This window comes from Falco punctatus (genome assembly GCF_963210335.1).
Source record: "Falco punctatus genome assembly, chromosome: Z".
Classification (NCBI taxonomy): domain Eukaryota; kingdom Metazoa; phylum Chordata; class Aves; order Falconiformes; family Falconidae; genus Falco; species Falco punctatus.
In genome coordinates this window covers 50727702-50754353 of record NC_137586.1, presented here as the reverse complement: position 1 = coordinate 50754353, position 26652 = coordinate 50727702, and the positions used below count along the sequence as shown (strand labels likewise).

Genomic DNA, 26652 nt, shown 5'->3' with positions numbered 1-26652 from the left:
GCAAAATCATTAAGGGGTGAAATGCTACCACATCATTTATACACCTGTTGAAAGACAAAATAAAAAATATGTGTGAGGATTTTGAGACATGGGATTTGACAGTTGCCTAGTGAAAGAGAACACCACTTTATTCAACACAGTTTCAATTAACTGAATGACCCTTCATTCTTCTTCAGAATAAAACTAATATAAATCAAAATTGGCATTTTAAAATCATAGATAATCATGTCATCCAATCCCCCAACCCCCCATTACATTACAGGTTTATATTGTAGAAATGTGAGGAGGGGCCAGCAAAAGGGACTTTTAATGAGACACCAGTCTGCACATCACATCTCAATTATTTATGCCCCATTGCATCCTCAACCCCATTCTTTGCATTTGAGTAATGCCCCTAACCTAGCCTTTCTCTATGAAGTACCTTACTCTCCTTTCCAAAGGCTTTTGGTATTTGGGTGCAACCAAACACACTTTAACCACCTTAAATCTTGGGTAACTGTTTGGAAATAACTCCTTGACATAGGGCTCTGAAAACTTTAAGTCTTTTCAAGAACCATTCCTAAATTTGAACCCCAGCGGTTACCAATGAGTCAGCTATTCCCAGCTCTGAAGTAACACTGTTCTTCCCCATTACGCTCCTCTAATCCCTCCCAGGATCCTTGTCCTCTGTGATCCAGGGAGTGGAGCAAGCGCATCCCTCTGCTCTGCCAGGCAGGACTGCTGGCTCAGTATCTCCTGCAGCTACCAGAGTGTGGCCTGAGCAGCTCTTCTCTACTACAGCTAAATTTATGGGTTACAAAGTGAATAGACCCCTTGACGAAATCCTGCTTTCTTCATCAATTAGCTTTGCCAATTTTACTTTTTTCCTTCCAGCTATGCCCTCCATTTCACTTACAGGTCTGAAATTACACATCTTTGCATTTAGGTAGGCTTTAACACTACAGAGCCAATGGTGATTTGCAGTTTTTTGGTATCTGGCTGTAAGCTGCCATAGGAAGCTGGAACTAAGTCACTGCTGATCAGCTCTTAGTAACAACGATTTTTGCAAGCATTTTGCAGTATATACTACTAGAAATACCAGGAAAAAAACAGGGTAATTTTGCTGATCATTTGTACCCACCCTCTGTCAGTTCTAGTTCTAAAACTTAGCTCATTACATCTTGGAAATAATGGGATGGAATGAGAAATAAAACTTTTAAGAACATTTATACATTAAATAAGTGTGCACTTCTAGACAGTATTGCATCATGAATGACCTGATTTTAAGAAATGGCAAAAGGCTACTTTTGTTCTAATTCAACCAAAAACAAGACCATACATTTCAGAGGATTTACTGTGTTAGTGCATACACAATTAAAATCAATAGCATCAATATACATATCAAACAGATCTGAGTTTACCCAAATCGCTGAGTTAATGAGCTGGTTTACAGCACTCTAGGTGTCTAGATACAATCAGATTGTTTAGAATAAAGAATTAAACAAATGAAGGCAAAGCAAATGGAAGAATCAAATACCTCTTCTCAGCATATTTAGTTCATTCACATTTGCATAGCAACTGATAGCACCGCTCCAGTAAACCCACAAGAATGAAGCAAGATAAAGAAAAGAAAAATTCAAAGTGTTAAATACAATGAAGAAAACAGTAAGCGTATCTTTATACTGCAGTAGACTTCTATGTAATTATAGTAGTTTCCTGCTCTCATGCTTTTGTATGGTGCCTGGCTGTTGGGATGCTCTTTCTCATGAGTGCTAGATTGGGTATTTTTTCCTCAGTGCTCAGCTGATACGGAGGGTCAAGTAGGATCACACATAATTGCTTCACAACAAAGTCCTCAGCTACCAACAAAATGTTAAACACTAAATCACATTTTCACATGAATATTTTGTCAAATGTCTTAATTCAAATGACTTTACTGTATATTTATCTTGTTTTAGCATAGGGGAGGACAGAGGGAACTAGATATGGCACTCATCTATTTTTGTTTAGTTTTCCTACACAGAATGACATTTATGACTTACTTCATTACAGGCTTCAACTTGCTGCATCTGTTAAAGAAAACATATTCATTCTAGAAATGGATCTCACTGTAAATTAATTTATAAATTGTACAGCAGGAATGAAGTGTTCCTCTATGAAATAGCTGACTTAAGCTTAGAAAATCCTTCCAAAGCCATGTGCATCAGATGATTTCCATATAAAATATGCATCTTAAGATGCTCTTATTTTTATAAGCTCTTGATAAAAGAGGGAAATGGCAAATATATGTTAATATAAAGAAGTTTCTGGCTTTGAGTTTGCATTGCAAGCATGCATATTCCAGCAGTATAAACAGGAAACATCTGAGACAGAGATATTTAACTCTTTTATTCTACCTCCCAGTACACCCTTCTTCAGTATCAAATATTTCTCTTTCAACATTTGCATCCCACTTATTTCCACGTTTCAGTTTTTATCTCTAACACTTGAGAGAATTTCACTAGACACAGTATGAAACTTACAAAGCCCCCTTAAGACTTACTGCAGTAAGTCTGAAGATATATTACAAAATCTAAAATATGGAGATTTGTATTCACAAAACAACTACAATTCTTCACAGCACAGCTACAGGCTTGCTGCCACTTTCAAAGTCTCCACAGTTTTATCCATACTCTTTATAAACAGAATGAAATAAGGAAAGGTAATAATATTACAGCTGTCTATCAGTTTGGGAAAAAGAACTGACTCTTCAGTGCCAGATCACTTTAGGACACTTACGGTCCTTGACCCATCAGGCATGTTCCACCACGAGAGCAGCATAATACAAGTTTAGGTCAGACAGCAGTATGTAATGCCATTATTTTTTTATTTGGCAGGATATTTTTTACGTAAGGCTTTTATTTAACTCTATACAAAAATATGTAATGATTTCTGGCTTCTTAATTTATTGCTTGGGTAGGAGGCAGCCAGATAGATAGAGCAGTATGGAAAGAGTGTTCGTTTATATACCATTAACCTCACCCCATACACTGAAATGTAACTGTTCCCAATACCCCAAGACTGTTCTTTCAGTAATGAGAGGACTATCCAAGCTAGATCCAAGCAAGCCTTTAATTTCATCTAGCATGCATCAGTACATACAGAAATTCCATGCAGTTAAGTTCCTGCCTACATTTCTAAGCCAACTTTCTGTGTGATTTATAGCAACTACCATTCATAATTCACCAATTCAGTGTGGCACTTGAGATACTCTGGCTACTTCTTTATAACGTAACTAGAAAATAACAGTGGAACAAAGCTGTGTTATTTAAGATAGATATTCATAAAGTACTGTATCTTATAAAAAGTCTTCTGAATAGAAGCAGCTATGCAGTAGGCAAAACACTGAAGAGTTAAAATAATTAGTAACGACTGATGTGTTTCATACAGGGAAAAAAGAAAAATTACAAACTTGCTGGAAGCCATTATTGGTGGTTTTTCCCCTGCTTTCAACCTAGGACATTACTGTAGCTGGGACAGCATCTTCTGCTTTTGTTAAAACAGCTGAAATTTTTGTTTTGAACCCAGTGCATCCAAAATTGCTCTGGTTTTCAAACTGTTGTTTCATGCTGAGGTGTGCATTACGAAGTCAGGACTGATTTTGCTAAGTGAGTAAAACTTTTTCCTGGCACATAATTGTGTGTTTAAATTAAACCAGGTCACCAATATTAATTTTTCAATGCATCTATCAATCTATTCTCACAGTTTCCAGGCACTTTATTTTCAAACTGAAAACCAGATAAAGCTTCACTATTATCACAAGCCTAGGCTGAAAGGTGAGTAGCAAGGCTGGTGGCTTACATGGTGACCCTGCAGCAGAGAAAGAGACAGAATGCCAGCCAGCTGTTAAGAACACATAGCTTTCTGTCAGTCAATTTCAGAACCCAGACATGCAAATCTGATGGGCCTTTGAAGCCACAGATGGTTGTCCTGCTTCATTTTTTCATGCATGATTTCTTAAATGAGAACTGAAAAAAAAAAGTTTAAATTAAACCCATGTAACTTCACCTGTTGCAGCCTGAGTATAATGGTGCGCGAAGAGAGAGCAAATGAAGCATTTCACAATAGGCTCAACCACAGAGTTTAAATCCTGTTCTGGAATAATCCCAAAAGCCACTCAGACAAAGTTAGCACCTGGCCATTTAGGCTGGGAAGCAAAGGCACTGAACCATTTCTTTTGTGCCAGTGTTACTGAAACTGGTGTTCACTAAAAGCAGAAGTCTAAAAGGTCACCCAAGCCCTGGTAAGGCCTTCAGTTTATCTAAATATGTAAAATTTCCTAGTATTATTAATTCCTGGTATCTAGTCTGACCTCTTATTTCAGAGTTAACTTTACCACTTGCATCAAGATTTGCTTTGGTTTGATTTTGTTTTCCACAACTCATTTTTTCCTACGCTCTTAGCTTGCATATGCCATGTTATCAATATGCATTTGATTTATAATTAAATGCTTGTAATAGTATCAAACCACACTAATTTTTACCTAGGTGTTGCCATTTATTTTTCATGCTTCACAAATTAAAAAAAGAGCTTTGTTAGTTTAACAGCATTCAAATCTCATATGACATAGTAAACTGATGCTGAATCACATAGCACCTTTATGCTGTCTGCTGATATGAAGGACAAAATAGCTCAGTCGAATTTGTCTTTCCTTAACAGGAAATTATTTTAGGAACCACTGACACTGTGCCTTTCCATGGCATAGAGGATCATTTTTTACAGCGATGTGCTTTTTCAGTGTATTTCCTCATGCAGAATATTTATTTATAAGCATGAGCAAGAATTTATCATAATCATGCTCTAGTACGATGTTATTTATCACTGCTTTTTAATTATTCAAACACAGGACGGTTGCCTCAGAAAGGACAGTTTAGAAAGGCCTTTCACTTTTTTCAGTTGCTAGCTTTGTAACAACCATATATTCAGATTTTTATCATTTCTCATCTTTATTCCTTCATTTGAACTTAGAAAGCAAAAATAATAAAAATGTAATAAATACATTGTGTTATCGAGTAGATAATAAACATCTGTGTGCTTCAAATGGTATATTCAGCTTGCCCCCCAAGTAACAAAGAATATGAATAAAAGCTGTGAACTAGATTTTATCAAGAAATACTAGTTCAATACACCAGCTTTCAGAAGATGCTCAGCACATTTCAAGACAGTTCTTCAAGAGTCAAGGTTCACCATAGTTAAATATATTGTTGATTTCAGTAACGCAAAATTTAGTGCTGTGAATAAAAGTGCCAAGGCTCTCCATACACTATAAAGAAAAAAAGAGCCATGCAAGACAGATTTATAGTAAAACTCCCACTCCCCACTTACAATGTACATATAGCTCCTAAGGCCCAGGGATGCAGCAGGAAACTAAGCCTCTTGAATTTCCCAGCCAGAGATCAGAGATACATAAAACTCTCACCCAAACAAAAAAAGCTGGAAAAGCTGGGCTTGCTCTATGATAGAGGAAAACTTGGAAGAACTGCAGCAGTCTTCAAGTACACAAAAGTGCAAAGAGAGAGGTACTGAGCTGCTTTTCTTACATACTGTGGATAAGACAAGAAACAATGAGCAGAATTTATTTTTTTTTTTTTCAAAACAGTGATTATATTTGATTAGATGTTCTGAAAACTTTCTGGAAGTTCAACTATTGGAGCACTGTAACTGCCTGGGGAAGTGGTGGGATCTTCATCAACTGAGATTTCTTAAGAAGAGAGTGTACAAACAGTTGTCAGGAACGATGTAGCTGTACCTGACACTTCTGGTAAAAGAGACGGCCTAGCTAAGGGATTTTGCAAACTTTCAGGTGCAGTATATCAAGTCAATATGTGAAAGGAAAAGAGGTTAAACATGGTAAGAAACGGGGAAATCAAAGGAAAGTTGTCACATATTACTATTCCGGGGACATATATATATGTATATCTATATATACATTCAAGGCAGGTCCTGGTACTCATCAGCTTCTGGTTGACACCCACTCTGCTCATGTACAACAAAATCTGGCTATACTGTTCTCACTTGCATACTGTAAACTGCATAGTCTTGGATCTGAAGGATTCACATAGTTGCAATTTTCTGTGTTACTTTGTTTCTATATTTTCCTCTAATCTACAGGCACGCTAAAAATTCATTCTGAAAGCACAGCTTCAGTGAAAAAAGCCTATGACTAACAAGCACTTGTAAAATATTTTTCACTCATGGTTCTCAAATCTCTTTATAAAGAATCAAGAAGCAAATGTTCAATCAGAAATATAACCAGAATTTTCTGTTTAGGAACCTGTATATTTACTAAGCTGTATCCTGCATACAGGATTCTTCTCCACACAACTACCCTACAAGGACACCCACATTTTTTTGTTCCCTGAAACACCCGATAAGCCTTTGACACTGCAAGAGTGAAGTCCACAGTAACTGAATATAGTGCAGAATAACAAATCCAGATTGCTTTAAAAAGTTAGCATTCAATATATTCATATAAAATGCAAATAAAACAAAAAGTTAATTAATGCATTTTTAAATTATTTGATATCTTTCAAACTGTGAATCTTCCTTATGAGTAGGTAAAACATAAATTCTACTTTTATCTTGAACATAACTTAACACTAACTCCTGTCACAAAAACGGAGCTACGTGAGCATCACACAAGAGAGCATAGAACTGAACTTTACTGCATGTGAAGGTAAAAATGTACAATACCCATCAAGTATAGGAATACTCAATACAATTTTTGCAATTAAAGATTTCTTTTTTTTTAAGGAAACAGATATGTCTCAGGAAGATTTTAAACCATTCTAGTAATTCAGTAATATGGTCTTTGCACTCTCCTTCACAAGAGCAATATTTTTAAGATTAATAAGTGTGTGATGGGAAAAGAATAAGCTTTTTTTTAAAAAAATATTTTAAGCAAAAAAAATTAGCTTTTTAACAGTGAAAAATGGATTTTAGAAATGTGCACGTACCAATACAATCCCCATTTGCATCCTGTTTATATCCCATGTTGCACTCACATCGGTAACTCGAAAGGGTTGGTATACAACGTCCATTTAAACAAAGGTTGGGATGGTGCTTACAGACATCTATTGTTTGATTGAGTATTGCTAATAAAAAAAAAACAGAAAATGAGATAAATATTTGTATTTTCAAACAAATGTAAATATGAAGATTATACTTGGCTTCAGAAAGTATGTTATCAGGTGCATAAACATATTCACCAAATCAAGTATTTCTTCCAAGTAGTACCTGTTGATGTGACGGTAAACTAATAAAAACAAGTATCTCTCAGAAACAAAAACCACATTAGACAGCCGTAATTATGATTTCCATTTACATGTACAGCCTGATGAGATTGTCAGTGGTCTCATGAATATACCACAATACGGATGAAAGTTGAAGCACTCTCTTCCTATGTATTTACTATTTTTAGTGACCTGTCTTAATAATACTCCTTGCATTTTATTAACTTTATGGTTCTGATCCTAGAGGTGTCTTACTTATTATAAGCAACTTCACATATATGAGACTTCCCTCTGAATACTACTCATCTTGAGCTTTCAGTCAAGGCAGTGTTCCTGCAGAACAGATATATTTTACATTTGGAAGAACAACGAAAAAGTTTATTTTAAACCTTGGCGATGTTTTGAAAACACTTAAAGACATTTTGAGTTTTATTAGTGCTGACCAAGACCAATTAGCAGACAGCACAGGCTCAAGGACTCTATAACTGAAGCGAAAAACAAAATCTCTACATCTGAACTGTTGTTAAAAACAGGACTCCTGAACTTCCTAAGGTATCAACTGAAGTCTCTTAAATGTGCTTGAATGCAAAGGCATTTTTGTGTCTTAAGAATACCGTACCATTTCCAGACGAAAAATTAGGCAGAAAAAAAGGAAATCAATAGAAGAAATTAAAAAAGAAAAAGAAAGAAACAAGCCACAACAATGCAAGTACGTACTTAGCCCTGTAATTATTGGGCCACTTCCAGCAGGGCTTTGACCACCTGTCCCTACCCCTGCTCCACCTACACCTGGGGAGAAACCATTGCTTCCAGGGATAGGAATGATTCCTGCACCTCCTGGGCCATAGCCATTGCCATTGCCACTGGGAAGGAACCCGTTTCCTCCTGTCCCACCACCTCTGGAACCACCTCCAGCAGGAACGCCATCCACACAGAGTCTGCGGTGTTCATCTGTTAACAGCAATGCACAGAGAAGCGTGAAGTAAATCAACCCTTCAGAGTCAGCTTATAAGGAAGATACAGATCTTTGTATGCTACAAAAACCAGAACACCAACTCCTTGTTTCTTTGATGTTATGTGTTCCTTCTCCTACTCCTAATCTCAGGCAGATCCCATGATTGTGACAGGTGTTATTTAAGGAAGGACACTAAAAATAATAAAAGGAAATATTGTAATTTAAAACTATTTGTTGAAATCTTTTTGTTGATATGTTGCCAGCAGCACTGTAACTCCCTTGTCAGTCAGAGATCTTGATACAGATAAACTGTAAATACATCTCACTAGGGATGTGGACTATTATTCTGTGTGCAGAGTTGAAAGAAAAAATGAAATACTGATGCATTTCTAGTTCAAAGTAACCCAAAATTTAATGGAACAAGAGAGCAGCTGTTCCTTTAAATCAAAATGAACTAAGGACCCTCAGAGTCATTTCCTCTTCAAGCTTGACCACAAAATCTTTCCCATTTCCCAAGAACTATTTCCAAAGTCAACAAAAGGACGCTAAAGAAACTAGTCCCAAACAATCATGGACCAGAAAAAAATGGTTCACAGATGGTAACATCAGTATTAAAAACACAAGAATGAATAATAATGTAATTCCTGACTTTCTTTTTCCATTTAGCCTACATTTTAAACTAGTTTTAAATATTCCAGTGACCTCCATCCCAACTAGAATGGACAGTAAGGAGAAAACAAACCAACCAACCAACCAGCCACTCACCAGATCCTCTGACAGGACACATCTCTGGAACAGATCCGACGGCCCAGCACCGGCCAGACTCACAGCAGCATTGCCTTTTGGTGAACCTACCAGGAAGCTCCTGTGCACAGCGGCCATTCACTATGTTGGAGAAACACATACTTGCCCTCTGATCTGGTAGTTAATTTAAAAAGAAAACCACAATTAGTCACATGAACTCTCATGATTTCTTTCCCTTATTCAATTCATGTAAGGACTGAAATGATAAAAAAGTTGTATTACGAAAAACCCAAAACTAAACCCCCAAATACCCCAAAACACCCCCAATAATTATCTCAGGTGGTAAGTACCAACACATTGCACATTTGGTTTACTGCAGGATCACATTATTTCAGTGACACTAGGATTGTATAAACACTAGTCTTGCATTAATCCAACATGCAATCTTAAAAGTCTGATCAAGCTAATGGGAAATATGGATGACACAAAAGATACAAAGCAAGTACAAATAGAAACTAGATACAAATATATAAAAATCAAGACATTCCATGTAACAACATCAACATCAGTACATTCATTTAATGAATTTTTTCTTGGTGTAGATGCATCTGACTGAAGAAATGTTATCCAGGCTGCTCTGCTCAGCAGACTGAATGTACAACAGTATTTTTAGCAGTGCCATGTGAAAACTACTCAATATAAATACGTCAGTGTTTATTATATTTTAGTTCCTTCGAGGACACATCCTATATCTTTTGTTGTCATATTCCTGAATGATGCCTAGGAGAAAAGCTTAATTAGTTTTGAAAGACACAGTACCAATTACAGTAACTGAGCCGATTCTGATACGTTGGTTTAAAGTGAGTATTCTGTCTTAAACTGGGAGGAACAAAATTATTTATATTAATACAGATTACATTCTTCACTTTTCTTCTAAGTAAAGGTGAAATTATATTTCTAGAGTACACAAATTATACTCCAATACCATACACATTTGAAAGCACAAGAACTTCCAGGCACATTTTCATTTAAGGGAAGGAGGTTCTGTGACATAAGGGCTTGCCTTAGCAGACCACGGCATGTGATCTGTGTGCAATTGGTTCTGGGGGCTGATTTTAGAAACCAGATTGTAAAACATGCCAAAATGCACAGAAATTTTGATCATACTGGAAATCACAGGTTCTCAGTATTCATGAGGCCAGATGCAATATACTTGAAGTTTGGCACTCCTCAAATGAACCTGTATAGCAAAAGCTGGCTACACTGTGCAAAAAATTATCCATGTGAAATCACTTGTAGGTCTTGTGTTGCTACTGGCTTACAGCATTTATCTGTAATTCAGGAAGCCCTTCAGAATTCCCGTCCCTTTCCCAACATGAGAACAAAGTGCTTTGCGCTGTCTGAAAAAAACCACATGAGAACTAGAAAAGACACTATTATTAGCAATTGTTAATGGTATGCAGTATTTTTAGTTCATTTATCAGAATAGTTTGTACCACATATTTGACACATGCAGCTGCACGAAAGAACTTACCACATGCAAAAATGAGATACATCTTTTTCATAATACAGAAACAGGTTTTAAAAAAACTGTCCTGTAAAAGCTGCAATCTACTGAAATTTAATATTTGGTTTGTTTTATTGTCTGCTCCAGCCAAATTACTGGCACCTCGGCATACACTATTTAATACCTTCTGAGTTCATATATGTGCCTTGTATTGGTCTCTAAAGGTTAAATTAACCTATGTAAGATGAAACTTGAAATATCAAGGAAGGACAGATGTTTGCTCCTTTAGAACCAAAGTGAGCTTAGCTTTTGGTTTCATCAGATGCAGGTTAGACAAAGAAATATAATTAACATTTCATATGTTTGCCAAGACAACAGGGAGAATTAATTGATATTTTCCTAAGAAGATCCAGATCTCAGGTAGGAGTTCTCAGGCTATAATACAGTCGACACAGAGGGATCTACTATCCACATAAACATGGTTGCAACGGCAATCATCATCATCAGAGCATGTTATTAATTTTAAGTAGCTGGATCAGAGATACTGATGAGTTAGCATTTAGTGAGGTCCTGGGGCAGGGGAGAAGTACTAGATGGTTGGGACAGATGCTGCTGCTGCTATGTATAAAATCCCTTAATAATCCTGAGAGCTCTAAAACCCTACAGGGTGGAATACCTACCAATACAGCGGGAGCCATCCATGGATGTGACATAACCCCGTGGGCAGATGCAGAAATAGCTTCCTACAGTGTTAGAGCATGCACCACCTTCACAGATTCCTGGGATGATGCTGCATTCATCAATATCTATCCAAAAAGGAAAGGGCATAGGATAATTATCAGAGTACTCGAACGTATTGCATTAAAAAGAGGGAAAGAGCTTTTCTGAAATGAAGCTGTTATTCAGCTCAGATTGAATAACATATTGCTGGTGTTTACATACTACAAATAATTTTATTTGCCGTCTAAAGGAGGCTTTCCTTATACATTCAAGGGGTGCGCCACTTCAAGTTGCATAGTACATTAGAGTCTGGGATTTCCTCTAAATGATACATACTGAATGCCATCTCTAGGAAGCACAGAACAGCTATAATGCAATACCAAAATACACATCCTGCTTTGAGTTGAAGGAGGGAGGATGGTACAGCAGCCAAGCATGATAAGTCTGGGCTCTGTGACCACAGAAATATTGCTTATCAGATCTGACTGCTTTCTGGCCTTCTAATACTCCAACTGTAAGCAAGAATTTTGGCTGAGCTCTTCAAATGCAACCAAATGTTCTATTTTCCCTTTTTTCCCCCAGATATTTATAATCCATTCAAAAGTTTCTGCTAACTAAACACAGTGGTCTCATCTGAACACTGAAACTATTTCGTATGTAAATACATACAAAGTGAGATGCCATCAAGCTGACGAACTGGCTGCTGTATGTAACAGTGCTAGGGCACTTGACATCAGGACTAAGAGCACTCTGTGCTGTCCCAGCAGAAACAGAAAGCAAAATGAGGAGCAGAGATAGTAAGAAGCAATGGGAAGAAATAGTCTGAACATGTTGTTAGAGATGTGAAGCACAGCAGATCAAACTGGAATGGAAGAAATACAGGTGGGAAGAACAGCATGAGAGTAAAAACTGTCATGACCATTTATACAAACAAGCGACTTCAAGTAACCGCTCTGTTCTACAAATGTGACAATCTTCAGACAAATGAATATTTTTAGGGTCACTTTAATAACCTAACTTTGCTTTTAACTGACCTCTGTCTATTAGCTTTTCAAGTGGCTTTCAGTGAATGTGAACTGTGGCCCAGGTTTAACACGGGAGGCATTCTGAAAAAACACAGGAACACATGAGCCAACTTTCTAACTAGCTTGAGATGAGTTATGTTTTCCAGTTGGAATTATATGATACCACAGGTTTTGCATGCCTTGATAGCAAAGGTAGTTCTACATACAAGACTTTGGTTTAGCTTGTTTGTAAAAATCTGGATGCAGTATTTATTTCAATTAGCTTTCATATTGGGAAACAAAAAACAAACCAAAAAAGTCAGACTGTTGAACTCAGATTGTCTCATGTCAAATAATGCAGGAGAAGCATCAGAAAGAGCATATGACAGAAGTTATCTTGTGATAACACTGTGAAGTTCTTCACTTTCCTTGTGAGAAAGCCTTAGCACCCCACAGACCATTCCTTGCACTTTTACACAGACCTATCATTTCCTTGGAGCTGTCACTCTAGAAATTCTCTTGAGATGAATGACTACTTGAGAAATAAACTTTAGCAGGTGTTATTTCTTGGGAGGCTTTTATGTGATAAATACTTTGCTCCCTCCCTTGCTACATTCTTCACACTGAAAACTCAAAGAAAAGGAAGAGTGCCAAAACTGCTGGCACCCACTGCAATTATATTAAAAAGGTTAGTTCCCCACTATGGGAAGGTCCACACATGAAGAACTCCCTTTAGATATGAATCTATGTGGGACATTCAAGTACTGAAAGGAAAATTAAGTTCTGCTACAAGGCCATGAAGAATATGAAACCTGTTCTTTGTAAAGTGAAGGTATGAATAAAACACCCCCTCTCCCACTGGCATGTCGTTTGAAGTGTCACTGTAGAAAAAAAAAAATTATCTTACAGGTAATTTGTCTTCAAACTTCCTAACTTGTCCATATATGGCCTTTTGGGTTTTTTTACACTGTGGAGCAGAATCAGGGGAAGTGAAAATTTTGTCTTTCTAATAGGGCTATTTAAGCATTTCAGAGCACCCAAAGAGTTAAAATTTTACAGTAAACCAGTTACAGAATGATGACAACTATTCCCTACATTTTAGACATCTACTCAAATATGTACAAAAGAAAGCATCATTTTTCCTAAATCAAGACTTCTAAGAAATAATGCTTTCACTTAAGACTTCGTAGTTACCCACTTAAGAGATTCCAGAATTCCAAATGATGGTATAAATCAAAACCAAATAATTCCCCAGGAAATCTCTGAAATCTTGCATTAATTTACTATATTAAAAACAATATATATAATGTGGTGAACTGCTTACCATCTGATTTAATCCAATGAAATGAAACCATGTGTGTAAATCAAAACAGAACTGGAACCGACTGCATGCCTTGTTGAGAAGTTTCATGCAGTACAGGTCTTTCACAACACGTAAGTCTTTTAAACATTAATACTGTCTTCTGTATACACACACAGTCTGAAACATCGGGTCAGACAGAGGGGCAAGAAAATGGGTCAAAATGAGGACTCTGCAGGAAGAACTTACTTTCTCTGGAAAGTGACAACCTTGCCATTGCGGTCACTGGATGCTTGTGCAAGAAAACTCCCTTATTTTACCATCCCTTGAAGTACACCTTCGATCTCAAGGAAAATACTACCCTTTTTCATCACTGCTTTAGTGGTTCTAAAAATAAATTCCAAGACTAATTCTAAAGTTTAGAGGCACTTAAACTTTGATAAAGATAATACCAGCACGGTGATCACAATTTAGCAGCAGGGAAATACTGTCTGAAGATACAAATGATGTACACATGAATGGGATGGCGCAAAGCTGGTAGCAACTACCATCAGTGATATATGAGCAAGTTAAATTTAACAATCCCTATGCCAGGAACACACATTTTCAAAATATCTATTTCATTCAGTCACTCTCATAGAGTGGGTCTTAAATTTGGTATGTTTCATGGCATCCATTTTTTTTGGTTTTTTTTTGATAACTAAGGTACCACACCACCAACAAACACAAGAAAAATGAATCTATAAAAATCTGACTACTAAAACCAGCAGGGACTTGAAAACTCAAGAGTTTTCCCTTAATTTTCATTGTTTGGCACATGTACCTGCTACTTTAAAGGCATAACATAACACCTGATCTACCAAAGGAAACCAAATTCCGAACTAGTGGGTCATACAGTACAAAGCCCTTTTGAGGTAATGAGTAGGTGGCTTTGTAGCCTGGCAAGTGAAAGGCATAGGAAGGAAGTAGTTAGCCACTTCTGCAAAGCTGCAGGACATAGACCACCCTTCTCACCTGCCTACAAGCACAGGGTTTTAACACTGTCTAGGGCTTTTGTCCAAGAATGACAGGGAGCTGGGACGGGAGGAAGTACCTTCCTGAAACCTGGGCAGTGACCAGAATGGAAGGAAGACTCCACAGTCTTCTCCATGTGGAGAGAAATACATTTTTTTTTGACCAATTAATATGGAGAACCCTTGTGGAAGAATAATTTTCTTACTTACTGGAGCAGTACCAAGTCAGTGGATTATTTTGTCACTATTTTTTAACCTAAATCTCTGTTTCTCCTTCCCCCTCCCTGGTTTTGCATGTGCAATTCCTTCAACAAGATCTCTGTTACCTTTGACTGGAAATTCTGAGACTTTACCTCAGGAAGAACTATTTTTAGGATGGCTGATTGAAAAAGTTACTCAATTTCCTCCCTTCCCCCCCTCCAAAATACATAAATTAACAGTCTCAGGGAAAATTCTCCAAAGATAGTAAGCAGAGATGCTGTCTTAAAGGTGAAAAAGAGTGGTTGCAATATTGCACACAAGATGAGAAAGACAGTCTCAATATGAGAACCGATTTAAATGTGCGGCATAAACTTTGCAGGTGTGAGCATTAATAGGTGAGCTTCTGCCAAAAACACCCAGCCTGGCTACCTGTCATCCAGAATTCATGACTTTTACTGCCACAGTAAGCAGGATTTTATGAATAACTGAATTAAAAGTACTAGAAAAGGGGCCCTCAACTGCTGAGTTCTGAAAAAGGGTTCCTTGAAAACAAGTTTAGTCTATAGTAATACGTGGTAGTATCAAATCTGAATAACACACAATGTAATGGAATTATACATTAAAGCAAGAAAACCAGAAATAAAACTGTTCCTTTTAAAAGGTTCTTTGCATTGTGATGGCACATTAAAAAAAAAAAAAAAAAAAAAAAAAAGGAAAACAACCAAACAAAACAACAAAAAAAACTAGTTAGCCTGTGACATGTAGTCCTAGCCCTTTGATGTCAACAGTACAGCAACATACCTTTTTGGAAAAGCATCAGAGGCATCCCACCTCCAACAGTACCTTTGACTCTAAAGAGTGTCATAGCTAACTACATTTAGTCAAGTCATGTATCTTCAATTTGAGAAGTGTAAGTAGAACACATTAAATCCCTGAAGTACTAATAAGTAGTAGTCCACCTCTTAAGTAAACCAGCAAGCACAACTAAAAGCTTATTCCTCCTCTGAGTTTATTTAGGTACAATCCAACCTTGAACAACCCATAGTTAGGTTAATTCTGGAGGATAACATCCTAAAAATGAACAGAATTTAATTTCTAAAAAGACTATGAAAACTCAATATATTGTAGATCAAAACTTTGAGGCCAAAGAAGAGAAGGGTTTGGAGTTTTCTTTTGTTTAGTTAAGACATCACTAATGCTCCAGATACCTGGAATTTGATACAACCCCTGTAATGGCCTTTTCCAAATTATTTTATCTCTGTGCCCATTCCTTGAATACTTCCATGACTTGCCCAGTAGTGGAAGAATTTGTCCTGACTACTGTTGAACGTCTATAAATCAGGAATATAGAAAACCTTATGAATAAAATTAGTAACCCTGAACTAGACTAATTTAAAAGGTCATATTTTCTCAAATAGCCTAAGCTACCTAGTTACACTTCCACACATGAGGGCATACACACAGAGTTGTTATGTGCTTTGGAAACCCTTTAAACCTTCTTTCCTGATAAACAACTGCCATTAATTTCTGAATGGTCAATGTCAGTAAACTGTAATCTCAGGTTCAAAATAAATCCAGTAAGAGGAATATATGCCTTTTTTACTGAAAGGAACATAGGAATACAATGCAAGCAAATAGCCCAGCACAACAATGTTTATTGCTTAGTGTAGTTCTAGCAAAATCCATTATGGCACAAAAAGTCTAACATGAACATTCCTACTTATTCTAACAATAGCTATTATTTCCAGGAGGAACAAAAAGAGAAAAAAACCTAACCCACAAAATACATCTGGATATTTAAGGGCAAAGAATGTGGCAGGAGAACTCAAATCCCTCTCTCTTAAGTAGAAGACTTGCTGTTAAATAAAGAAGGTCTGAATAGTCAGTGTAATATTCCAGCCCCTGCCTCTGAACACTGAAACCTTGTCTGCTTATTGACTCCAACTTGGATTTTGTCCTTTGTAGCCAGCAAATAATATTTTATCTGGTTTTCCATACTTAAAGAAGGGAAAGGAGCAAGCAGAATACTCCATACCACATCACTTGTATATAGTGTTTTAAATAAAAAAAACTAACTAAAACAAGGCAGTTGCTAGCCAATAATTTCTCTGTGTACAGGCTCTAACTCATAGGAGACCAGTTTCTTACATACTTCTCAATGGCCCAAGCCATATACATAAATGATGTAACTTCACTCACATGACCAATTCCACTAATTGAAAGTGCAACCGTTTTAAAAACTGGCTATAGTTTTATCCTATAAATCTCACACTGAGAGATTATGAACTCTCAAAGCCTTTATTAATAAAAAAAAAAAATAGAAAAAAAAAAAGCCTGAATAAAACTATGGCTTGGCTTTCATTATCTGCTCTGTTCTTGGAATAATGTAAGCACAGTATGCTGGTATAATTTTGGCATTACTATCCTCTGTGAAGCATGGGGCAATGGACAAGTAACAGTTTCATAATGTTGGGGGTTTTCCCCAGAAAAACTGGGCACTGCAGGTTGTTATTTTCATAATTCCCTGTGGGGAATTATGTGACTAGGGAAGCTAGTGGGGTAGCTCTGACCAGGGACTAATTAGTACCTAACTTCTCCACATCAGAAGTGGCAGGGGCTTAGAAGAAACAAAGCCAGAGCGTATGACCTGTTCTGCAGTAGGCTGCCAACAAAGCAGGAAATTAAAAACCATTGATTACTGAACTATGAAATAACAGCAAATATTTCAGACTGCAGGTGATGTTTGATTGCTATTATGCACAGTCCCATAATCATCACAGACTTTTAAGCATATATATGTTAAAAATACCTTCATGTTTTCCTGTGGATACTATCAGGAAGAACTGTTGAATAACATTTTTAACAATCAAAGCAGAGCTTTAGATAGGTTAACAAAGCAGAATGCAAAGAATACTTTAATTACTGTTTTCAGAAGGAAAGAAACATACCATTGAATAAGTTCTCTTTTTGGCATCAAAGCTGAAGTGCAGATGCCAGGCAGAAACACAACGTCTAAAAAATTACCTGCATTTTTTGGATCTCTATGAAAACATCTATTTGATGGATTTTCTGCATCCTTGCCTGACAGGAGGTATTAGGTCTCCTTCACACAGAGTTCTTCTTGAGTTAGCAGCACCAGTAAAGCATGAGCACTGCCATGGGCAGATTACAGACATCACAACAGGAGCTTCATTTATTGAACTGAGACAGTAATCCGCCATAACAGATACCTAAATGCTGTCTTTGCTCTGATGGTAGATTTATCACAGTAGAAATGCCTTTTTTTAGGACCAACACCTGAACAGCTGGCTTGGGCTACAAAAGCACTACTCTGGCTGTACAAGTCTCATAGAATAATAATAAATACACCATGATTGAAAGAATCAAAAAAACAAGCGCAGTTCTAACAAAAAAGGATAAGTAACTATTAATCAAAAAACTATTAAAGTTACTCTCTAACATTAAATTAATAATTGCATTTAATACTATAAAAAGTTTTAAACACTCTCAAGTTGAAAAGGTCCCGTCAAAGTAAACAGATGTAATTCAGAGTATCAATCTGAATAAAAGTCTTCCAATGAAATGTCTTGCAGCTGACAACACAAATGCAAGATAAGTAACAACAAAGCATACACTTCAAATCTCTACATTGCCTACACAATCAAATACACTACAGGTTTCTTTAGCATTTATAACTGGTTTTGTTTCAGCTTTGAAATCATGAGTTGATCATAGCTCTAGCGTTTTCAAATCTACTTTTTCTTGTGAGGCATCACAGTCACGTTCAACATTTGCAAATTGTTTCCTGTTAGTTGCTTATATTTAATGCACAATTACAAGAGAATGTTTCTGAATTTTGTGTACTTTATGTTGCAATGCTCAGTAAACTTAAGCTTGTATTCTACTGAAAGATAAACTGTACTGCCAGAATTTTTCAAAATCATAACTGTACTTATTGTTAGGTATCACACATAACATAAAATGATAGTAAAACCAGCCAGTTATACAAAGAAAACTGCAAGCAATAGATGCTTACTCATTTCCTAAATGTTGTGGAACCACTGCAGAATTACATTGCTTAGAAGCCAACAACAGCACTCAGATACTACAAAACTAATCATGTCAGGTATGTGTCAGGTTTCAGGTGGGTATAGGCAGCTAACTTCACTGTGCCTGTGCTCTGAGCTGGTAGGATACAAGTTAGATCTGGTGTACAATTTATATATCCGTATCACTACAGCACCATGTCTGACCTGACAGTAGTGCCAGACAATTTTATATAAAAAATTAATGTAGTCATAAACTACATTGCATGTAGTTTACCTTTCCAAACGATTTGAGTCCATTATCAGAACAAAGCAAGTAATGGTGGATTATTATCACGTATCTTCTATATATTACCATACACTTTGTGTAATGATTTATCTACTACTAATGCCCCTGCACCCCTTGCAACTACTGCTCAATAAAGAAAAAAAAAAGGAAGTTATAATTTTAAAATTCAGTGATCAAGCAGCTGGCAATTCCAACAGCAGTTGGGGTTTTTGCAGTCAGCACTGAATGGAAAGGGATGCTTCATCCTTTGGGTCTCTTTTCACATAGGTGAGAGGAGGAAGAAGCCAAGTAAAGGGCCACAAGCTGGTAAGCATGATGTCCTTCTCTAAAAACAGCAGGAGTGGTGGACACATGCTTCAGTTACTTCCTTTCCACTTATTCCAACATAGGCAAGCCCAAAGGAGACGTCTTGGGAAGGGAAAACAAAGCAACTGCCGTCTTCCTTTTCTTCTAATTACAATTCTCCTTCCTACATGCTGATGCGTCATTGAGGGCCTACAAAATCTCTTGTATCCTACCCAGCCACTCCTTGCTGTTTGCCTCCCTGGTAAAAAAAATCCCACTGCCTCTTGCCTATGATTACATTCCCTTTCTATCTCCCCCCCAAAAAAAATTACAGTCTCTACTAGTATGTGCTGCCCACTTTATGTTTAGCCCTGTTTCTTACAGGTTGCCATGCAGTACAGGGTAGATGAAATGCCATGGATTTAATTTTCCCGAGGAAAGTGACTCTGACAACAAATTTCCCTTTCAGTCATCTTCTTTTGTAGGACTCCTCACTCCACTTGGTGCTTTCTGATTTCTCCCTCAATCTTGCAGAAGGCTGTGGAGACGGCGCCCTGCTGTTCTACTGCTCTACAACTCTTCTATTGCCCTATTGTATTCAGGGTATGGAGAGATTCTTTTTCCCAGTGTCTCAGCAAGGCTCCTGATGTTCCCTTACTTCTAAAATGGTTCAAATGGACCTGCTTTCCCTGTGAAAATGATCGCTTTCTGCAGAAATCTAAACCCCTGTGTGTATGCTGGACACCTACCAGCACACTCTTACACGGTTAGGTAGATATATGCACAGATGTGCACAGACACATACACAAGCTGCTTCTGCTTCTTAACAGTGAGAAAAGCTGTATTTCTATGGCTGCTGCTCTATTTCTTGAAAACTGTTTCTTGGGAGGTTTTAACAAGATATAGCCAAGTTTCCCCTACAAAAACTCTTTATAGGAATATCACTGTGTACTGAGCAGAAATTGAAAGTAATCAACATAAAAAAATGTGGAGGACAGGACCAGAGAAAAATAACTTTGGCTATTTTTTTTATGTACTATTTGATATTACTTGCAACAACACCAGATGCAACATTTTCACTTATAAAACATGATTTTCAAACTGACTGTAGTACTCAGTTTTTCTGTGAATTCTTTATGGTAGGCAAAAACTAAGGAAACCTCTGAGACAACTTCCGAAACTGGCTACAAACCGTGTATTTGTTTGTAATGGAATACTGAGTATAATATAATTTGGTAATATACTTAGATTGCCACCTATCCACAAGCCAAAGCCTTGAATAAGCAGTCCTCTGATCTAACTTGAAAGTGAAGGTACCCCCACTGGCTGGGACAAAGTTTGAGAGTTCTGATTTGTTTCAAAGGCATAGCAAATTCATTTAAATCAGTAAAGTCTTCATCAAACTCAAAAAACTTCAGCAGTTTTATTTTGCATTACTTTAGACTATACAGAATTGCTGTACTTAATTGTATCAACATGTTTACTGAATAAACATGGTCTGTGTTTATTAAACTATGCTTATTAAACAAGGTGTAATTGATTTTTCATCAAAAAAGGAGGACATTTCCTATGTATTTTTCACGTACTCTTCAACACAAATTGTATCATAGAATCACAGAATCACAGAATGGTTTGGGTTGGAAATTACCTTAAAGATCACCTAGTTCCAACCCCCCTGCCATGGGCAGGGACACCTTCCACTAGTCCAGGCTGCACAAAGTCCCATCCAACCTGGCCTTGTACTTAGCAGTAATTCCTTACATCCATTACCAAAACTGCCACATTGGCTTTTCATGCTGTGGTCAGGAGGCTGAAAATACCTACCTGTACTAGCATATTTTCGACATTTTTGAGAAAAAAACTAAATCCTAATAACTCAGTTGGATTTATACACTACTCACAGATGCACCCTTTATCAATAGTGCTGAATTTTGAAGCAGGATAAACACTGTCTTTAGCCACAGAAGTCAAGACAGAAAAAAGCATCTAACACAAATTAAGAACAGCAAAGCAGAAACAAATGATGCTGCGAAGAAACCAAAAGCACAGTACAACGATGTTGCGACTGTTCAGATCTGACATTGCAACTTCTTAGAACCTTTTCAAAGTGCTCCAATGTTTTACTTAACCATTTTTTAGGTATGTTCTCTGACAACATCACTTACCATCACATTTTTGAGTTGCCTCATTCTGTTTGTGACCAGCAGGACACCTGCATTCATATGAACCGACTGTATTTATACAGTTTCCTCCTTGGCAGACTCCAGGGATAGCCTGGCATTCATCAACATCTACAAAAGCAAAAAAGAAGGATTACTTGACATAAGAGACAAAATTCCGTCATGGATTTTGCTGGTAGACAGAGACCTCAGAAATTATTCTTTAAAATAACCACAGCAAATCCCAGCACATTTCTCCACTTTAGTGCCAATGTAAGACATCACAACAACAGCAGTAACATGACTCAGACTTTAATGTGTGTTGTATTCGTCACATGTATTGACTTCTGACTTGCGTAGCTTTAAATATTTAAGAAGTGTACTTAAGTCATATCTGTACAACTTATTGTTGGTATCCCATGCTCTTGGATTGTTCCTTATATATATGGCCATTAAAAAATGCAGGTTCTTATTTTGAAAGGATCTCTACCTGTACATATGGACTACCCTCCTGTCCACCTTAAGTAAATGTGATAATTCTTGCAGGATATTCTTTCTGGACAGAAGTCAAACACTCAAGTCAATAGAAAATAGGTGCTATTCAGCCAGGGTAAATTGTATGGCAAGTGATCTGCATAACTTTATTTACTGAAGTAATAAGTAGGGCTAGAAATTCATAGATTGCTTTAGGCTGGACCTGTCAATGTTAAATAAATAGTCTTAGAAAATATACTGCCATTTTTGCTTTACATATTACTTTCAGTAACTTCCTGTTCTATTTTATTATGTACTATTTGCAGTTCAAATTGTGTTGGGTTTTTTGTTCTCCACTCTCATTTGTTTATACATAAAACAACCTGTATTTCTGCAGGTTTTTATACTAAACTATCACATGACTCAACACATATGTGCAAATGGGCAGTTAGAGTAATAACCAAGGATCATAGAGGCCTCTGTGAAATTGCCAGTGTTAAAGCAGACTGAAATTCTTTGTACACATGGGAAGGGAGAACAGGCTCTAGGCTAGTGCATGATATACATATTATACATGGGTATTTAGATGCTTAATAGCCCTTTTTAGAAGTTCAGTTAATCTATACCTATCAGAGAGTTCAGAATCAAGCTACTCTATTAATACACTGATGAGTATTCCTTCACAATGAAATTTCACGTGCATCCAAATGTTCAGAGGAGAGAAGGCTTGGAAGTTTTGTTGTGAAACCTACAGAAGCTGTTCTGTGAGACTTCAGGTAATATTTCTTCTCAAATAGTTTGTCCTTTCACAGAAGAGGCAGAAATCAACTGATTTTGTTAGTTCTCCACACTGTGAAATAGATATATAGGAAACTGTCCTTTGCAGGTTGCAGAAAAGGAAGCCACATAGTTTCCAAAACTCTTCTTGGATTGCAGATAAGTACAGAATTCAATTATAAAGCAATACACTGCGTATTTAAAAAAGAAAAAAAACAACACAATTTCATTTTAGTCCTTTCTCCATTAAGATTAAAATACGTTTTTTTTTTTAGCTGTATTGCTAAAGCACTTAGGAAAAGTATTTTTCATCTTTTTCCCCCTAGATTTTTCATTACTGCCAAATAAACAAAGAATTTTAAGCATTACCCTATTTTCCATTTTCAGTCAGTTTTCCTATTAGCTTGCATGCATTATTAAATTAAGCAGCTGGTAAACTATATTTAAGATGTGGAAGAAAGCATCTCTTTCCTTCTCACATTCCTGTTTGTTTTCTTTCTCCTTGCCTTTTCCCTTTTACAACCAGCTCTTTGCCACTATGAATGCAAAGAACAGCGAGATACATATGGGATAGGAGAAATGTATTAATAGTGGAATACAGTACTCCTTTTCAGAAAGATGTTCATTATCTCAAAGCCCTTACAAGACACTGAAATTCCACCTGACTTTGTGGATTATAGTACTTCCTCAGTTTTTGCTACTCCTGGTGTCTGCTATAAATAAAATGTACGACATATGCCTTGACCATTTACCTGCTTTTTTGTTTAAGTGGGTATAATTGCTTACAGTCAAGGAAGAAGGCAATTTCTTTTTAATTATTTAAAAAAAAAAAAAAACAAAAACAAAAACCAACACAAAAAAACCACAACACTGGACTTGGGTTTAGGTACATTTGTAGAAGTTTTCATTTCATACCTGAATCTGTGCTGATTTTGTCAGCACAGTATTGCATCCAAATGCAACAGTTAGATTGTAAATGGATTAAGGACTTTTATCAGAGGCATAAACTTTCTGCAAGCTTTTTTCTTCTAAGTAACTAGTGTTTGGTGCAATCTAGTTTACCTGGGATTAAAACTTTTCAGCTCTGAAGTACTTTACAGAATTTGGACATGATTTAGCAACATCTAGACAGAAGATGGGTTCCATCATTTATTCACACCAGCCCACCCAGTAGCTCTCTTCTGAGTAAAATTAATATGGTGCTTGGCTTTTGACCCTTGGCTTCAAAATGTATTCATCACATGCAGTACTAATGCTTATTTAAATATAAGCCAACTAAGTCAGCAGATCAATGGTTAAAAATAACCACTGTGTATCTTTCACAGTTTAGTAAGTCAAAGATGTCAAGTAATAGTAAATTAACAGCAGTAGCAGCAGGAAATGAATAATTTCCAGAAACAGAAAAGGTATCACTGAAGCCTTGAAGTGAACAAAATTTTAAGATCTATTGATTCCATTAATTTATTTCAAATCCAATCCTACGGTTTTAAAAGGACAAAAATGTCAAGCTCTGCTGAAGCCTGAAAAGCTGATCCCAATTACACAACATAGTGAAGTGTTTATTCAGTGAAGAAAACACAAACAGTATCACTATGAAAGGCAAGATCCTGCAAATCTTTGAATCGCACTATCTTGTTTTTCTGTACTAATATCACTCTTAACTTGTGGGAGTTTATATGACAAATATTCCAAGTTATATTTAAATTTAAAGAGAATAAGTATATTTAACTTCAATGTTAGCTTAAAAACATATATACATGCTACAGGCCTGATAATTTATTTGGTCACTATCACCTTTCGGTGAAAACCAAAGTTTATTTTAATGGATCATAAGTGCTTTGGAACTGAGAAAAGTCAGAAAGGACAAAAATGTTTTCTTAACAGGGGATATTTTATGCATTACTTCTTAAATACATTTTAAGACAAAAGAATATTTTTTTCTGAAAATACAATTTGAGATGAAGCATATTTTTGTTGACTTTTTTTATGTTTGACAGTTAGGCTAAGCCACACAGAAGTTTTAGCATTATTAATTATCCGTTTGCTCACACTTTCAACCCCTGACCACATTAACACAATAAACTTCTTGCCATAAACAAAAAATTAGATGAATAACTCTTTAGATAGAGTTCTGTACACAGAGGTTCAATATGCTATGGATTAGGTAGAATGTTTCCATGTGTTCATAGGCTTGATAATATCTGGCAAGAGAAGAAAGTTTCTTTGCTTTTGCAGAGTTTTCTCTGCAAAACGCCTGCGGGATTTGCACAGCTAACTTTAAACATGTACCTTTGAAAACACAGCCAAATCCAGCTTCCCTTTCTGATGAGTGGACTGTTTCTCAAAAACCTGAAGAACCAAAAAGCTCAGGAAAAATAAATCCTCTCAGAGTTTATACACAAATTTTGGACAGTGCACTTATTTACAATGGTAGTAATAACAATTACCCAAATACAAATTTTCTTTTTAATTCTACTTATGTGTATGGGGGGGTTCTTTGCAATGGATTTGCCATGTGGAAACTTAAAAGTAAAGGTCACCAATACAATGGAAAACTCTTTGTTCTTCCTCTGCATCCTAGATAACAGAAATACTATGAATACAGAGATACAAGAGAAATAACACTAAGCCTTTTTTTTTTTTCCTGTTGTAATACTTATTTTTATGATGGGATCCTAGATGGCACTGTTAAAAATGTCAGTAAGCCTGGCACAGTAATTCCAAACAGTAGATTATAATCTACCACTCTTCATTGTGAATTTGAACCTTCATGTGTCTTCTCTCTTTTGTCCAGTCCACACCTTTAATATTCAGTACAGTACACTCCTACTACAGAACACATTTTTGGGATATTATCTCCTGTTATGGCTGTATATACTTAATGTCAGCAACGGTAGGAGGAAGAAGAAACTCTGTATTTTCAAAAGCTGTTTAGCCGACTGTTTCTCTCTCCTTAGTGCAAAAAATTAACTGTCTGAAGGGAAAGGGTGTAGCTGAGAAATGGTCTGTTGAGGAATGCAGGGAGGAACTGAAAAAACTTCCAACACAGGATTTCTGCCATTATGCTATTGCTAAGGCTGTGTAGCGATGGCAATAAAGTACTTTCAAGTGGAACATTTAAGTTTCTCCTGCCTGAATTCTTGGGATGAGGGATGTCTGAACAGCTATGATTCCTGTTTTAGCAATGACTGAATAGAAACTGTTGGGAAAAATAAAAAAAAAAAACCAACGCAACAACAAAACCAAACAATTTGAATTTTGATTGGTTTTGCTTCTCTGATTTTTTAAAAGCTGATCAAGGTAATCATGAAATTACAATACTACCATAATGTTCTATACAAGCACACTACTCAGAGAACATAATTAATCCTGAAAAGGTGCTAAAGAGCCATTTAATATACACTAAGATTGCAATATGCACATCCTGTGAAGAGTAGGAGTAACTTCATATGCAGTAGTCAAATCCTGTCACACTCTGGCGTAATGCACACTGACTCCCACACATATGAAAATTATGATGTATTTTCCAATACAAAGGTGCAAGTCCTACCAATTTCGACTTGTTCAACTCCTGAACTAGGCTATCTGCTGATGTAAGCACTCATTTCAAAAATGCCAAGTGATCCACATACGAACCACCACTAGTGAGTCTGGTCTAATTGATATGTGACAAAGATACAGTTTTATTGAATACCAAGGAGGTTTGTGTTCCTTTAATAAAAGTCTCTGCAAATCTGATGTCAGCAGCAGAAAGAAAAGTATTGAAAACCATTAGCCATATCCCTGTATTTGTTTCTAAAACCCTCAGAGAGAATGTTTAACATCAGTTTCATCTGAACTTCCTATTTCATGAAGTGAAGCCTCCTCAGATAGGTGTTAACCATGCTTGCAGAACAACTGTTTCCTGAATTGCTAACACTCCTCTCTT

At 36.6% G+C, this 26652-nt stretch overlaps 1 protein-coding gene across 3 annotated transcripts in view; it reads right to left on the bottom strand.

Annotated features, from left to right (window-relative positions):
* The window catches only part of FBN2 (fibrillin 2), a 177441-nt gene that overhangs the window by 101473 nt on the left and 49316 nt on the right, over positions 1-26652 (bottom strand). For 2 of the 3 annotated variants that reach the window (XM_080373133.1, XM_080373135.1), the window contains exons 7-11: positions 21480-21605; positions 11137-11262; positions 8971-9123; positions 7968-8201; positions 6975-7112 (exon numbers count right to left, since the gene is read on the bottom strand). In XM_080373133.1, the coding sequence (XP_080229259.1) occupies positions 6975-7112; positions 7968-8201; positions 8971-9123; positions 11137-11262; positions 21480-21605 (777 nt within the window). The remainder of the gene's footprint in view (positions 1-6974; positions 7113-7967; positions 8202-8970; positions 9124-11136; positions 11263-21479; positions 21606-26652) is intronic. The other variant, XM_080373134.1, reaches the window with a different exon arrangement.